This window comes from Coregonus lavaretus, assembly GCF_964263955.1.
Source record: "Coregonus lavaretus genome assembly, contig: HAP1_SCAFFOLD_75, whole genome shotgun sequence".
NCBI classification, from domain to species: Eukaryota; Metazoa; Chordata; class Actinopteri; order Salmoniformes; family Salmonidae; genus Coregonus; species Coregonus lavaretus.
In genome coordinates this window covers 761578-775154 of record NW_028165182.1, presented here as the reverse complement: position 1 = coordinate 775154, position 13577 = coordinate 761578, and the positions used below count along the sequence as shown (strand labels likewise).

Here is a 13577-nt window from a genome sequence, read left to right as displayed (position 1 = left end):
GTTATCAAGCCTACTGCTGTTGTGTTGTCTGCAAACTTGATGATTGAGTTGGAGGCGTGCATGGCTACGCAGTCATGGGTGAACAGGGAGTACAGGAGGGGGCTAAGCACACACCCTTGTGGGGCCCCAGTGTTGTTACATCGCTAACTTATGTTTTTTCTTGTCAGCGCAACATGTTATTTAGACTTGTTTATATAATTAGTTTGGCTGTGGATGTGTTCCATGTGATGCTTAGATGATGAAGTTTGCATTTATCTTTTACAATAAAAGGTGAAATTGAGGAATAAAGTTGTGAAGATCTTTATTTTCCATCAATACAAAACATTGTTTAGATGTTTAGACGTGTTTGTTAAATCATACATTCTGTTGCTACTCTTCCAATCACATATTTGCAATGGTACTCTACAGGGACCACTCAACAATGATCATAAATATGTGATCGTACGCGTCAAAGGGTTAATGAAGCCGGTGACTCGTGGTAAACAGTCCTGTAGCTTAGCATCCTCTTCATCGGGCCACTTCCGTATTGAGAGCGTCACTGGTACTTCCTGTTTGAGTTTTTAATTGTAAGCAGGAATTGGCTGGTAGTTAATGATGCAGTGGTGATGGAGGGAGGGGTGGAGTGTGTGTGTGTGCATCGGGCCAGAGTCTGTGTGTGTGTGTCTGCGTATCTGCGTACGTGTATATGTGTCCTCTGCTCGTTAATCAGCCAGACGGAGCGACTGTAAGGTATGGCAGACGGTCTACTTGTTACCTCGGAGAGCAGGGGCACCAGGCACAGCTGGAGCTCCATGTCACAGGGAAGAGGAGGAAGTGGGGGCAGAGCTGAGCTGAGAGGACAGAACTGGCAACTGTAGTATAGTGCTACCCTGGTGATGGGGCAGTGTGTGCGTTTGCGGGGGGTGGGGCCGGGGGGGTTTGTGTGTTTGTGTGTGTGCGCATGTGTATGTGTGAGTGAGAACAGGGAGAATGGAGAGTTGGAGGATATACATTGAACAAAAATATAAAAGCAACATGTAAAGTGTTGGTCCGATGTTTCACGAGCTGAAATAAAAAATCCCAGAAATGGTCCATATGCACAAAAAGCTTATTTCTCTCAAATTTTGGGCACACATTTGTTTACATCCATATTAGTGAACATTTCTCCTTTGCCAATATAATCCATCCACCTGACAGGTGTGGCATATCAAGAAGCTGATTAAACAGCATGGTCATTACACAGGTGCACCTTGTGCTGGGGACAATAAAAGGCCACTTTAAAATGTACACTCTTATCCAGAGTGACTTACAAAGTGAGTGCATAAGTATTTATGTCTATAATGAAGCCCTTTTGTGGGGAGAAATGTATTCTGATTGGCTGGGCCTGGCTCCCCAGTGGGTAGGCTGGGCTGCCAAGTGGGTGGGCCTATGCCCTCCCAGGCCCACCCCTGGCTGTGCCCCTGCCCAGTCATTTGAAATCTATAGATTAGGGCCTAATTTATTTATTTAAATTGACTGATTTCCTCATATGAACTGTAACTCAGTAAAATCTTTGAAATTGTTGCATGTTGCGTTTATATTTTTGTTCAGTATAAATAAATCACAACCGTTGTGATATACAGTGGGGAGAACAAGTATTTGATACACTGCCGATTTTGCAGGTGTTCCTACTTACAAAGCATGTAGAGGTCTGTAATTTGTATCATAGGTACACTTCAACTGTGAGAGACGGAATCTAAAACAAAAATCCAGAAATTCTCATTGTATGATTTTTAAGTAAGTAATTTGCATTTTATTGTAAGTATTTGATACATCAAAAAAGCAGAACTTAATATTTGGTACAGAAACCTTTGTTTGCAATTACAGAGATCATGCGTTTCCTGTAGGTCTTGACCAGGTTTGCACACCCAGCAGCAGGGATTTTGGCCCACTCCTCCATACAGACCTTCTCCAGATCCTTCAGGTTTCGGGGCTGTCGCTGGGCAATACGGACATTCAGCTCCCTCCAAAGATTTTCTATTGGGTTCAGGTCTCGAGACTGGCTAGGCCACTCCAGGACCTTGAGATGCTTCTTACGGAGCCACTCCTTAGTTGCCCTGGCTGTGTGTTTCGGGTCGTTGTCATGCTGGAAGACCCAGCCACGACCCATATTCAATGCTCTTACTGAGGGAAGAAGGTTGTTGGCCAAGATCTCGCGATACATGGCCCCATCCATCCTCCCCTAAATATGGTGCAGTCGTCCTGTCCCCTTTGCAGAAAAGCATCCCCAAAGAATGATGTTTCCACCTCCATGCTTCACGGTTGGGATGGTGTACTTGGGGTTGTACTCACCCTTCTTCTTCCTCCAAACACGGCGAGTGGAGTTTAGACCAAAAAGCTCAATTTTTGTCTCATCAGACCACATGACCTTCTCCCATTCCTCCTCTGGATCATCCAGATGGTCATTGGCAAACTTCAGATGGGCCTGGACATGCGCTGGCTTGAGCAGGGGGACCTTGGGTGCGCTGCAATATTTTAATCCATGACGGCGTAGTCTGTTACTAATGGTTTTCTTTGATACTGAGGTCCCAGCTCTCTTCAGGTCATTGACCAGGTCCTGCCGTGTAGTTCTGGGCTGATCCCTCACCTTCCTCATGATCATTGATGCCCCACGAGGTGAGATCTTGCATGGAGCCCCAGACCGAGGGTGATTGACCGTCATCTTGAACTTCTTCCATTTTCTAATAATTGTGCCAACAGTTGTTGCCTTCTCACCAAGCTGCTTGCCTATTGTCCTGTAGCCCATCCCAGCCTTGTGCAGGTCTACAATTTTATCCCTGATGTCCTTACACAGCTCTCTGGTCTTGGCCATTGTGGAGAGGTTGGAGTCTGTTTGATTGAGTGTGTGGACAGGTGTCTTTTATACAGGTAACGAGTTCAAACAGGTGCAGTTAATACAGAATTTAAATAAAAAAAACTAACAGGTCTGTGAGAGCCGGAATTCTTACTGGTTGGTAGGTGATCAAATACTTATGTCATGCAATAAAATGCAAATTCATTACTTAAAAATCATAGAATGTGATTTTCTGAATTTTTGTTTTAGGTTCCATCTCTCACAGTTGAAGTGTACATATGATAAAAATGGCAGACCTCTACATACTTTGTAAGTAGGAAAACCTGCAAAATCGGCAGTGTATCAAATACTTGTTCTCCCCACTGTAGATGTGTATTACCAGGCATGCAACAATGTGGTGACATTACAGTAGTGTCCACCTACTGCCATCTATAGGCAGCTCTCTGTCACAGCAAATGACTTAGTGTGTGTGTGTGTGTGTGTGTGTGTGTGTGTGTGTGTGTGTGTGTGTGTGTGTGTGTGTGTGTGTGTGTGCGTGCGTGCATGCGTGTGTGTGTGTGTGTGCATCTACAGAACATAACCACAAACTGTAGCGACATAAAATAAGAGACTGAAAGAAGGGATAATCAAAGGATAGCCAGACGGAGAGAGAGAGAGAAGATCAAAGGTGCTTTCTCCTCCACTGCCTTTGGTGTCGCCCCTAACTAGATTCACGCTATTCTTCTCTGGCTGCCTTGTGTCCCAAATGACACCATATTCCCTATTTAGTGCACTATTTTTGACCAGGGCCCATAGGACCAGGTCACAGGCCTATGGTCAAAAGAAGTGCTCTATATAGAGAATAGGGTTCCATTTGGGATGCAGCCTTGGCTCAGGAAGGGGTAAGCAGCGAGCAAGGCACTTAAGTACAACTTTGTAATGAGGTGCAGCCGAACATCTACATTTGAATTGTGTGGGTGATTTCAAGCTTTTATATGGTAAAGTGAAGTGTCTGTCGCGACTCAGCTCGTTACCTAGTCCTTCATCCTATGAACCTCAGCATGATACCCTATTGTGTAGTAGTAGCAGTCTCCGAGCAAAGGGGAAAGGCTCATTGCTTTGCACCGTTGAAGACTGCCATTGAAGTAGGCCTCTTGCGATGTATAATTTGAAGTATTTGAGCTTCATAGAATGGTATGTAAAGACTCTTAGTGAGTTTTTGTGTGTATATACTAATCTTTTTTCTCTTTCTCTCTCTCCTCACAGCTGTTCTGCAGGTGTCCATATCCTTGAACAAGGTGGAGCTAAGTGTGGGAGAGTCCAAGTTCTTCAAATGCACAGGTAAGATGGCTATGGTAAACAGAACAGGCTTGTCTGTGTGTTATATCGAATGTAAATGTGGATATGTCATCCTGACATCCTTCTCAGCAAAATATGTGTGGGTGCGGGGTGGGATGGGTGATGGGTTGGATGGAGGTGGTGGGGGTGGATGGAACCGTTGTTTGAGAAACATGGTTGACCCCCATCCCCCGTGTAGCTCAGTTGGTAGAGCATGGCGTTTGGAACACCAGTGTTGTGGGTTCGATCCCCGGGACCACCCATACGTAAAAATGTATGCACATATGACTGTAAGTCGCTTTGGATAAAAGTGTCTGCTAAATGGCATATTATTTATTGTTATTATATTACATAACCATCCCTTCCAACCAACGGTTTCAACCCTCTCCCCAATCCTCCAGCCTCCACCCAACCCCTTGCCCATCCCACCCTGTTGCAGATCCTGCCCTATCCACCCCTGGTTGGGGGGGTCTATGTACCAGGGGGCCCAAGCCAAGTGCCTGCAGCTCTGTAGGGGGGCAGCGTGGGCGGGCAGCGCTTTGGTCCACAGTTCCACCCCTGCTGTGTCCCTGTCTTCTCCTGCCAGCACAGAGCAGCATGGAGCTAACAGCAGAGGGACAGGGAGGAAAGGGGCAGGGAGAAGAAATGGCTGAGGGTGGAGAGGGTGGTGTGGGTAGTGAGGGGTGGGGTGGAGATGGTGAGGAGAGCTTAGGGACAGAGAGGAGAGTGATGGGGAGAGAGGGCGGTGGGCGGAGGGAGATAGGGGTGAGGAGAGCAGAGGAAGGGAGAGGAGAGGGGCAGGGAGAAAGATGGGGTGAGAAGGGTGGGGAGACGGGTAAGAAGAGAAGAGCATAGGAACAGAAAGGAGTGGGGTAGGGAGAAGGATGGGGTGAGAAAGGTGGTGGGGAGAAAAGCAAAGGGAGAAGGATTGGGTGAAAGTGGGGGAGAAATGGGTAGGAGGAGAGAAGAGGGATGAGGAGGGAGAGGGGTGGGTTGGAGAATGGGGAGAAAGGGTGAAGAGAAAAGGGAGGCACACACACACACACACTCACAGTCTTCTATAACTAACCTTGTCGGGACACACAATTCAGTCCCATTCGAAATCATATTATCCCTAGACCTATCCCTAACCTAATTCTAACACTAATTATAACCTTAACCCTAAACCCCCTAGAAATAGCATTTGACCTTGTGGGGAATAACAAAATGTCCCTAGTTGGTCAAAACATTTCCGTTTACTATTCTTGTCAGGAACTCTGGTCCCCACAAGTATAGTTAAACACATCCAGCAAACTGCATGGTTTATTTGCTTACCATTTTTCACTATTAAAATTAGTATTAATAGAGTTATGTCAGTGTTTAATCAGATGCCATTGCTAAGTGGTGCCTCTCAGTGCTCCACTCTGGCTCGAGTTCCACTTTAACCACATGCTGGTTGGCTGACATGTCAAAATATGTTTAACATTAGTTGAATACCTCTCCCAGAGACATACAAATAGAACAACCTTGTGTAGTGTTTTACCAGTGTCCCAGCCTTCAAACAATCCCTGCACCTCATGTTAGCTCAACAGATCCTTCTGCAGACAGTACAGAGGATGCTGGAGAATGGAAGCTCTATAGCATATCCCTCCTCCACTGGCCTCTGACTGAGGATCTATTTCTTGCCAGGGGGTGCAGTGACCTCTCAGTTCTCCTTTCACAGCCAAGGCAGTTCATACATACACACAGCTGCACGGATACAGTGTACAAGCACACAAGCACACACACATACATAAACACACGCGTGCACTCACACACACACACACAGAGTGAGAACAAGAAGGAGTTAGTTAAGCAGAGAGAGAGAGAGAACCACTGAAGAAGCAGTAATTATCTCATGTTTGTTGACTCTTTGGATGACTCCCAGAGTGTCCTGAAGTATTCTCTGAGAGTGTATGCATGTACCTGCGTGCGTGTGTGTCAGTGGAGGGGAGGATGGCTCATAATAATGGCTGGAACGGAGCGAATGAAATGGCATCAAACGCATAGAAACCATGTGTTTGATGTATTTGATACTCTTCCATTAATTCTGCTCCAGCCATTACCACGAGCCCGTCCTCCCTAATTAAGGTGCCACCAATCTCGTGTGGTGAGTGTGAAGTATTCCCTGAATGTGTGTCTGGTGTGCCCCGCTGACATCCAGACACTGAGGCATTCTGGGAAAAACCTCAGAAGACTCCACTGTGTCACAGACCGTGAAAGGGCAGGAACAGTTATCTAATGGTCTAATCATATCATAGACATATATGGTATATGTGAGGATAGAAAAATGATGAGTTATACAGTAAATATGTATGGGAAATGCTGTATGGTTACTGACTTATAGATATTTAATTAAACAAAAATATGGGTGCATATAAACACACAGGCACGCATGTACACACACAGGGACACACAAATCTTCACAAAAACACAAATAATCAAAAAAATTAATTATATCTAATGACCAATGGTAATTAACCAGCTGTGTGCATTTGGAATGCATATATACCTTCATGCTTTCACAAATGATGTAATATTGTAATATAATAAAGTATTACTAGGATCCTAAGCTGGCCTCTATTTCAGCCTTCAACTCATTTATCCATGCCTTATTAGAGAGAGCGAGAGAGAGAGAACATGTCACTGATAGCAAATGGATTTTCCAGAGTTTCCCCTGTCTCTCCCTCCGCTAAACATATTCATTACTGAGCCTCAACACCACCTCAGGTCTGCCACCTCTAAAACACACACACTCTCCCACTACTCACTCTATCTCTTATTACACATACACTCTTTCTCGTCACACACACACACACACTTTTCCTACACCACAGGAGGTTGGTGGCACCTTAATTGGGGAGGACAGGCTTGTGGTAATGGCTGAAGCGGAATCACTGGAATGGTATCAAATACATCAAACACATGGTTTGATGCTATTCCATTTGCGCTGTTCTGGCCAATATTATGAGCCGTCCTCCACTCAGCAGCCTCCACTGTAGAACACATACTATATCCAACTACACACACATCTCCCGACTCGCTTGGCCTCTCCCAGTAAAGCTGAATCAATTACAGCCAAGACGTGTGTGTGTGTGTGTGTGTGTGTGTGTGTGTGTGTGTGTGTGTGTGTGTGTGTGTGTGTGTGTGTGTGTGTGTGTGTGTGTGTGAGACGAGTAGGTGTCTAATTTTAGTACCCACGCACCAAGGGGCACATCCACACAATAATACACAACTCAAGGGAGTGCAATAGCCACTTCAATGTTTCAGCCTGATTATATTGGTCCCTCCCCTGCAGAGAAGGATTTAACTGCAATCATAAACAGTGACGTGGCACGCCTGTAAGATATGTAGCTAGTCTGTTTATCCTCGTTATGTTCAAAAGCTCCAATAAGTCGCTAGTGGTCATTCAATGTGATACAACAGTAACAATATTGTGCCTCTAGCCTGCCTGAGAGCCGGTGTATTCATTGGTTTTCCTTTTCCCTGTCGGGTTGGATTTTCCCACCAGATTATGTGCTGTGCATATTGAGTGAAGGGTTTTCCGTCAGTGAGGAGGCAGTGCAACAGCTCTAACATGTAGCAGTATGAAAGCTAGCTAGGTGAGCTCATGTCCATACTTGGCTAGCGGAGCTAGTTAGCTGACAGACATGGCAGATGCGAGGGGCAAACGACCTGACCCAGCTACAGATGTAGGATCTTAATTTGATCTCCCTGTTGCAGGGGAATTTTCCTACAATGCAGGAAATGTAAAACTTGTTGTGTATTTGAGGTTTAAAAAGGCTTCTGAAGTTTGTAATTTCCACTTTGAAATTTCAGGCTTGATTTTCCCTCATGAAAAATGTATCAACACCTAGGAAAATGTCCATTAAATATAATCCACATAATAATTCAAATTTCCTGTTGCTGCAGGATTATTTTCCTGCTGTAGCAAACTGGCTCAAATTAAGATCTGTACTCCTCCATTTAAGCCAAAGAAACAGAACATTAGAGAGCAGACAGGTGAAAAGGGTAAGTGATAGAGCCCGGCCAAGATGAGAGTAAACCTCGGATTCGCATTCACACAGTGGAATAAACAAAGGGAGTTGAAGGGATTCAAAACATTTGCATTTTCTCTGCTGAAAAGGTAAGCTAGATAATATATCGTACTAGATAAAAAGTGAAATGATGGTTTTGCAATTTGGTTGTATTATTTTGGAGTTCTTTTTTTGAAAAAATGTATGCAGTCAATAAATGTAAGTCGCTCTGGATAAGAGCGTCTGCTAAATGACTAAAATGTAAAAAATTGTTGATTTCAAGCCACACATCCAATGAGCTAGCAAGCTAACATTATCTAGCTAGCTAGTGTAGCTTGTTAGTTGACCGCGACATTGGTTTGTTTCATTGAATATAAAATGTCGCTACACTAGTTAGTCATAACTGTCTAGCTAAAATTATGTGTATAGATAACGTTACTTGACCTTATATTTCTGATGTCTGTCCTCTGAAAGCCATACTGATATTGTCTAGCTAGCTGGCTACTTCATACACTACTCTACTGGCACAGAATAGACATGATCATAAAGCCCAGTTCAGATACATATGATGAGACAGGACGCAACGGGTTGTTGGATCTGAAAGGTCTACTTTTAGAATGTCTCATGTCTTCGGCTGGAGTTTCCAAGATTCAACATGTAGCTAGGCCTAGCTAAAATCTTTAGCCAAGGCCTTGAGACAAGACGGATCCATTTAGCTAATCAAATAACTAACGTTCTATTTTTAGCCAAGCAGCTAACTAGGCTAGCCAAGTCGAAAGCTAACTAGCTATTTTGCTGCACATAGCTAGCCTAACTTGCTGATATTTATCTGACAAGTCAGTGTAACCTGTTTCTGGTGCATGTGTACATGACACTTGTTTGCTACAATACCTTGCTACAACAAGTGGCAACTTTGTTTTAAAAGTTTCCATCACATCATTCATTGGAAAGAGTTACCTTGGAAACGGTGCCAACTGCACGTCTCACCTTCTTGATCTGAATCCCCCTTCTTTAGTCAGCTGTTGTACAACACAACATTCTAAAACTGGCTCGTTTTTTCACGTCTAGTCTCATGTCGGCTGTTGGATCTGAACTGGGCTTCATTAATTGATGTCAGGGCTTTTAACCTGAAATAATATTTTTCAGTCATGAAAGTAATAAATCGACATCAATGCCCACCCCACCATTGTTGAGTATTGGAGCAGAATTTAGGCATCTATGTTGCTATGCTGTTTAGGAAAATTAACTACCCAGGATTTACTTTGAGTATTGATGACATAGGTACTGTAACTATCCCAATATTAGCCTACTGCACAGAGATTACTGTTATTCCCCATTTGAGCTGTCTGGTTGAGATATAGACAAACCTAGCCCAAAAGATACACGTATTTATTGAGTGTAAGACTGTAACATAAAATTATTTTGAATGATTGGAAACATTAGTTCTTCATTCTGCCTAAATAACCTTCTTATCCAATTATTAAAATACTTACTCACTTCATCGTAAACGGAATGTATGTACCCTGGAAATCTAAGACTGATGGTCATCAAACGCAATTCTGCCATAGTTGTCAAATGGTAAAATCGTAATCCAGATTAGGATTGATGGGGCTTGCTTGATTTGTTGTCTATCTAGGTCAGGGATGGGCAACTCCAGTCCTCAGGGGTCGGACTGGTGTCACACTTTTCCCCCATCCCTAGCAAACACATCTGATTAAACTAATTGCATTCTAAACTGGAGATCATGATTTGTTGATTATTGGAGTCAGGTGTGTTAGCTGGGGCTGAGGCAAAAGTGTGACACTAATCAGGCCCCCGAGGACTGGAGTAGGCCAACCCTAATCTAGGTCTACATCTGAGCTGTAGTCCTTCTAGAACCACATACTCATGTATGCAGTTTGCTTTCGCTCCTCCAGTCTATGAGGCTGGAACCCTACTGGCAGCACTTGACTACAACCTTCGTAACCATTGTCCAGCTGTGGAGAACGCGTAGGGCAACAAGATGTTGTAAAAAAGATGTGTATGATGTAAAACCCAAATATTACAATTTATTAGAACTCATTACAATATAATACATGTTATTGATGTTATATTTTCATCATATACTGAGTACACAAAACTTTAAGAATGCCTGCTCTTTCTATGACAGACTAAACAGGTGAATCCAGGTGAAAGCTATTAACTTTTATGGGTGTCACTTGATAAACCAAGACACACTGAGTGTATGTCAACACTACAGTTCTGCACTGATAATGAAATTATATAGACAAAATACTCACAAAATATTGTATCTTTATTATTATATCCAGGGTTGTGGGTTCGATTCTCAGGAGACTGAAAAGATTTGGCATGGGTCCTCAGATCCTCAAAAAGTTCTACAGCTGCACCATCGAGAGCATCCTGACTGGTTGCATCACCACCTGGTAGGGCAACTGCTCGGCCTCCGACCGCATGGCACTACAGAGGGTAGTGCGTACGGCCCAGTACATCACTGGGGCCAAGCTTCCTGCCATCCAGGACCTCTATACCAGGCGGTGTCAGAGGAAGGCCCTCAAAATTGTCAAAGACTGCAGCCACCCTAGTCATAGACTGTACTCTCTGCTACCGCACGGCAAGCGGTACCGGAGCGCCAAGTCTAGTTCCAAAATAATTCTCAACAGCTTCTACCCCCAAGCCATAAGACTCCTGAACAGCTAATCATTGGTACCCAGACTATTTACACTGCCCCCCCACCCCCACCTTTTACGCTGCTGCTACTCTGTCTTTTATTTATGCATAGTCATGTTAACTCTACCCACATATACATATTATCTCAATTACCTCGACTAGCCGGTGTCCCTGCACATTGACTCTGCACCGGTACCCCCCTGTATATAGCCTCCCTACTGTTATTTTATTTTACTGCTGTTCTTTAGTTGTTTGCTTTTATTTATTTTTTACTTAACACTTAAAAAATATATATCTTTAAAAATGGCATTGTTGGTTAAGAGCTTGTAAGTAAGCATTTCACTGTAATGTCTACACCTGTTGTATTCTGCGCATGTGGCAAATAAAATTTGATTTGATTTGATTTCTTGCAGTCGGGCAGCCCTTTCAAGTTCTTCCTATCCAATTCTTTCTGCAGCCCTGCCTGTGTCTCTGGCTGGTCTGTGGCTCTTCAAAACTGGAATCCTACATAAAAAAACATGTACACAACACTGGTGTTAGGATTGTATTGTAATGTTCACTACATGGTATTTATGTATAACCAATAATTAGTTTCATGCAGAAGAGTCGAGTATGACACTTCTCCAATCCATACACAACATCTTCATAGCCATAGCTCTCAAGAATCAAGGGGCCATCCCAGTAATGTTATTAGCTAGCTAGTATAGCTAGGAGTCAGAAGGGCAGTGGACTGAATGCATGCCAAAGCCAAGGTTATTTTCCATGAATGCAGAGCTATGATAGTCAAAATTACACTTCTACAATCAGTACACAACATATTTATAGCCATAGCTCTCGAGAATCAAAGCTGGATCCTGTCTACCCATGACTCATTGACATTGCTAATGTTAGCTACCTTTCTGGCTGACAACAACGTGAGTATTTGTTATTACAATCTAAAAACGAGAATTATAGCCGGTGTACAACATTTTTATTACCTGTTCTGAAGACTTTGTTTCTAAAATGTAATCGAGTTGTCTTCAATCTTGTCCGTAACTGTTATCGCATCGGCATCCACAGTCTCAAATTTCCAGACTTGGGTTGTCACTAGTTGCCACAAAGGCAAAATGGGCTATACTGGGTGTCCACTAGATACCACAGGGTGAAAAATGATTTACACAAAACAAGTCAGTTCGTCAAGATTCTGCCCTGCTAGAGCTTCCCCGGTCAACTGTAAGTGCTGTTATTGTGAAGTGGAAACGGCTCAGCCGCAAAGTGTTAGGCCACACAAGCTCACAGAACGGGACCGCCGAGTGCTGAAGCGCGTAGCATGTAAAAATAGTCTGTCCTCAGTTGCAACACTCACTACTGAGTTCCAAATTGCCTCTGGAAGCAACATCAGCACAATAACTGTTTGTCGGGAGCTTCATGAAATGAGTGCCCATGGCTGAGATCAAGCCTAAGATCACCATGCGCAATGCCAAGCGTCGGCTGAAGTGGTGTAAAGCCGCTGCCATTGGATTCTGGAGCAGTGGAAATGCATTCTCTGGAGTGATGAATCACGCTTCACCATCTGGCAGTCCGACAGACGAATCTGGTTTGGCGGATGCCAGGAGAACGCTACCTGCCCGAATGCATAGTGTCAACTGTAAAGTTTGGTGGAGGAGCGATAATGGTCTGGGGCTGTTTTTCATGGTTCGGGCTAGGCCCCTTATTTCCAGTGAAGGGAAATCTTAACGCTACAGCATACAATGACATTCTAGACGATTCTGTGCTTGGCAACATTTTGGGGAAGGCCCTTTCCTGTTTCAGCATGACAATGCCCCTGTGCACAAAGCGAGGACCATACAGAAATGGTTTGTCGAGATCGGTGTGGATGGACTTGATTGTCCTGCACAGAGCCCTGACCTCAACCCCATCGAACACCTTTGGGATGAATTGGAATGCCGATTGCGAGCCCGGCCTAATCGCCCAACATCAGTGCCCGATCTCACTAATGCTTTTGTGGCTAGTCCCCACAGCAATGTTCCAACATCTAGTGGAAAGCAAAAGGGGGACCAACTCCATATTAATGCCCGTGATTTTGGAATGAGATGTTAGACGAGCAGGTATCCACATACTTTTGGTAATGTAGTGTATCTTGCTGCACACCCTTTCTGGGTACACACACACATACACATTATTTCTCCCCACACGACACTTGTTTTGGCTACACACACTGTATGCCACTATACACACATCTCCTGACTCGCCTTGCCTCTACCAGTAGAGTTGAATAAATTACAGCCAAGATGTGTGTGTGTGAGTGTGTTTAACTATGCATTGATAATACATTTTGTTTTTATAAGTGAGAGCGTGTCGCACATCACCTTCCAATGCATTGTTCGATAATTTAAAGTAGCACCTCTACACCTGTTGCATAGCACAAAACCCCCCTTTTTCATCATTTTACATCATGTTTGTACAGTAGCTGATGAAACTAACACTTTAAAAGTGTGAACATTTTGATTTGTGTTATTTTACGATAGTTGCTGGCAATTAACACCGTGAAGATCCTGTTACACTCAGACAATCACAGCCACAAGCCACCTTTCTTCACCTCTTGATTATGGTTCTGTGGATCCAAAGCCCCTCCACCTCTCCACCATGCCCCAGTCACTCTCCTGTCCAGCCCCTGACCTCACTACCCTCCCCTGGGGAGATTTTCACTTTAGTGCCCAGGCCTGCTGATTGATAGGCAGAGGAGCGGTGCTCCACACTGGGGCGTT

General features: G+C 44.1%; 1 protein-coding gene across 1 annotated transcript in view; it reads left to right on the top strand.

Annotated features, from left to right (window-relative positions):
* Positions 1-4057: 4057 nt before the first annotated feature.
* Positions 4058-13577, top strand: part of LOC311116189 (neural cell adhesion molecule 2-like) — a gene marked incomplete at both ends in the record, with an annotated part of 112407 nt that continues 102887 nt past the window's right edge. Inside the window, one exon of the mRNA XM_084191310.1 lies at positions 4058-4132. Coding sequence (XP_084047436.1) covers positions 4058-4132 — 75 coding nt within the window. The remainder of the gene's footprint in view (positions 4133-13577) is intronic.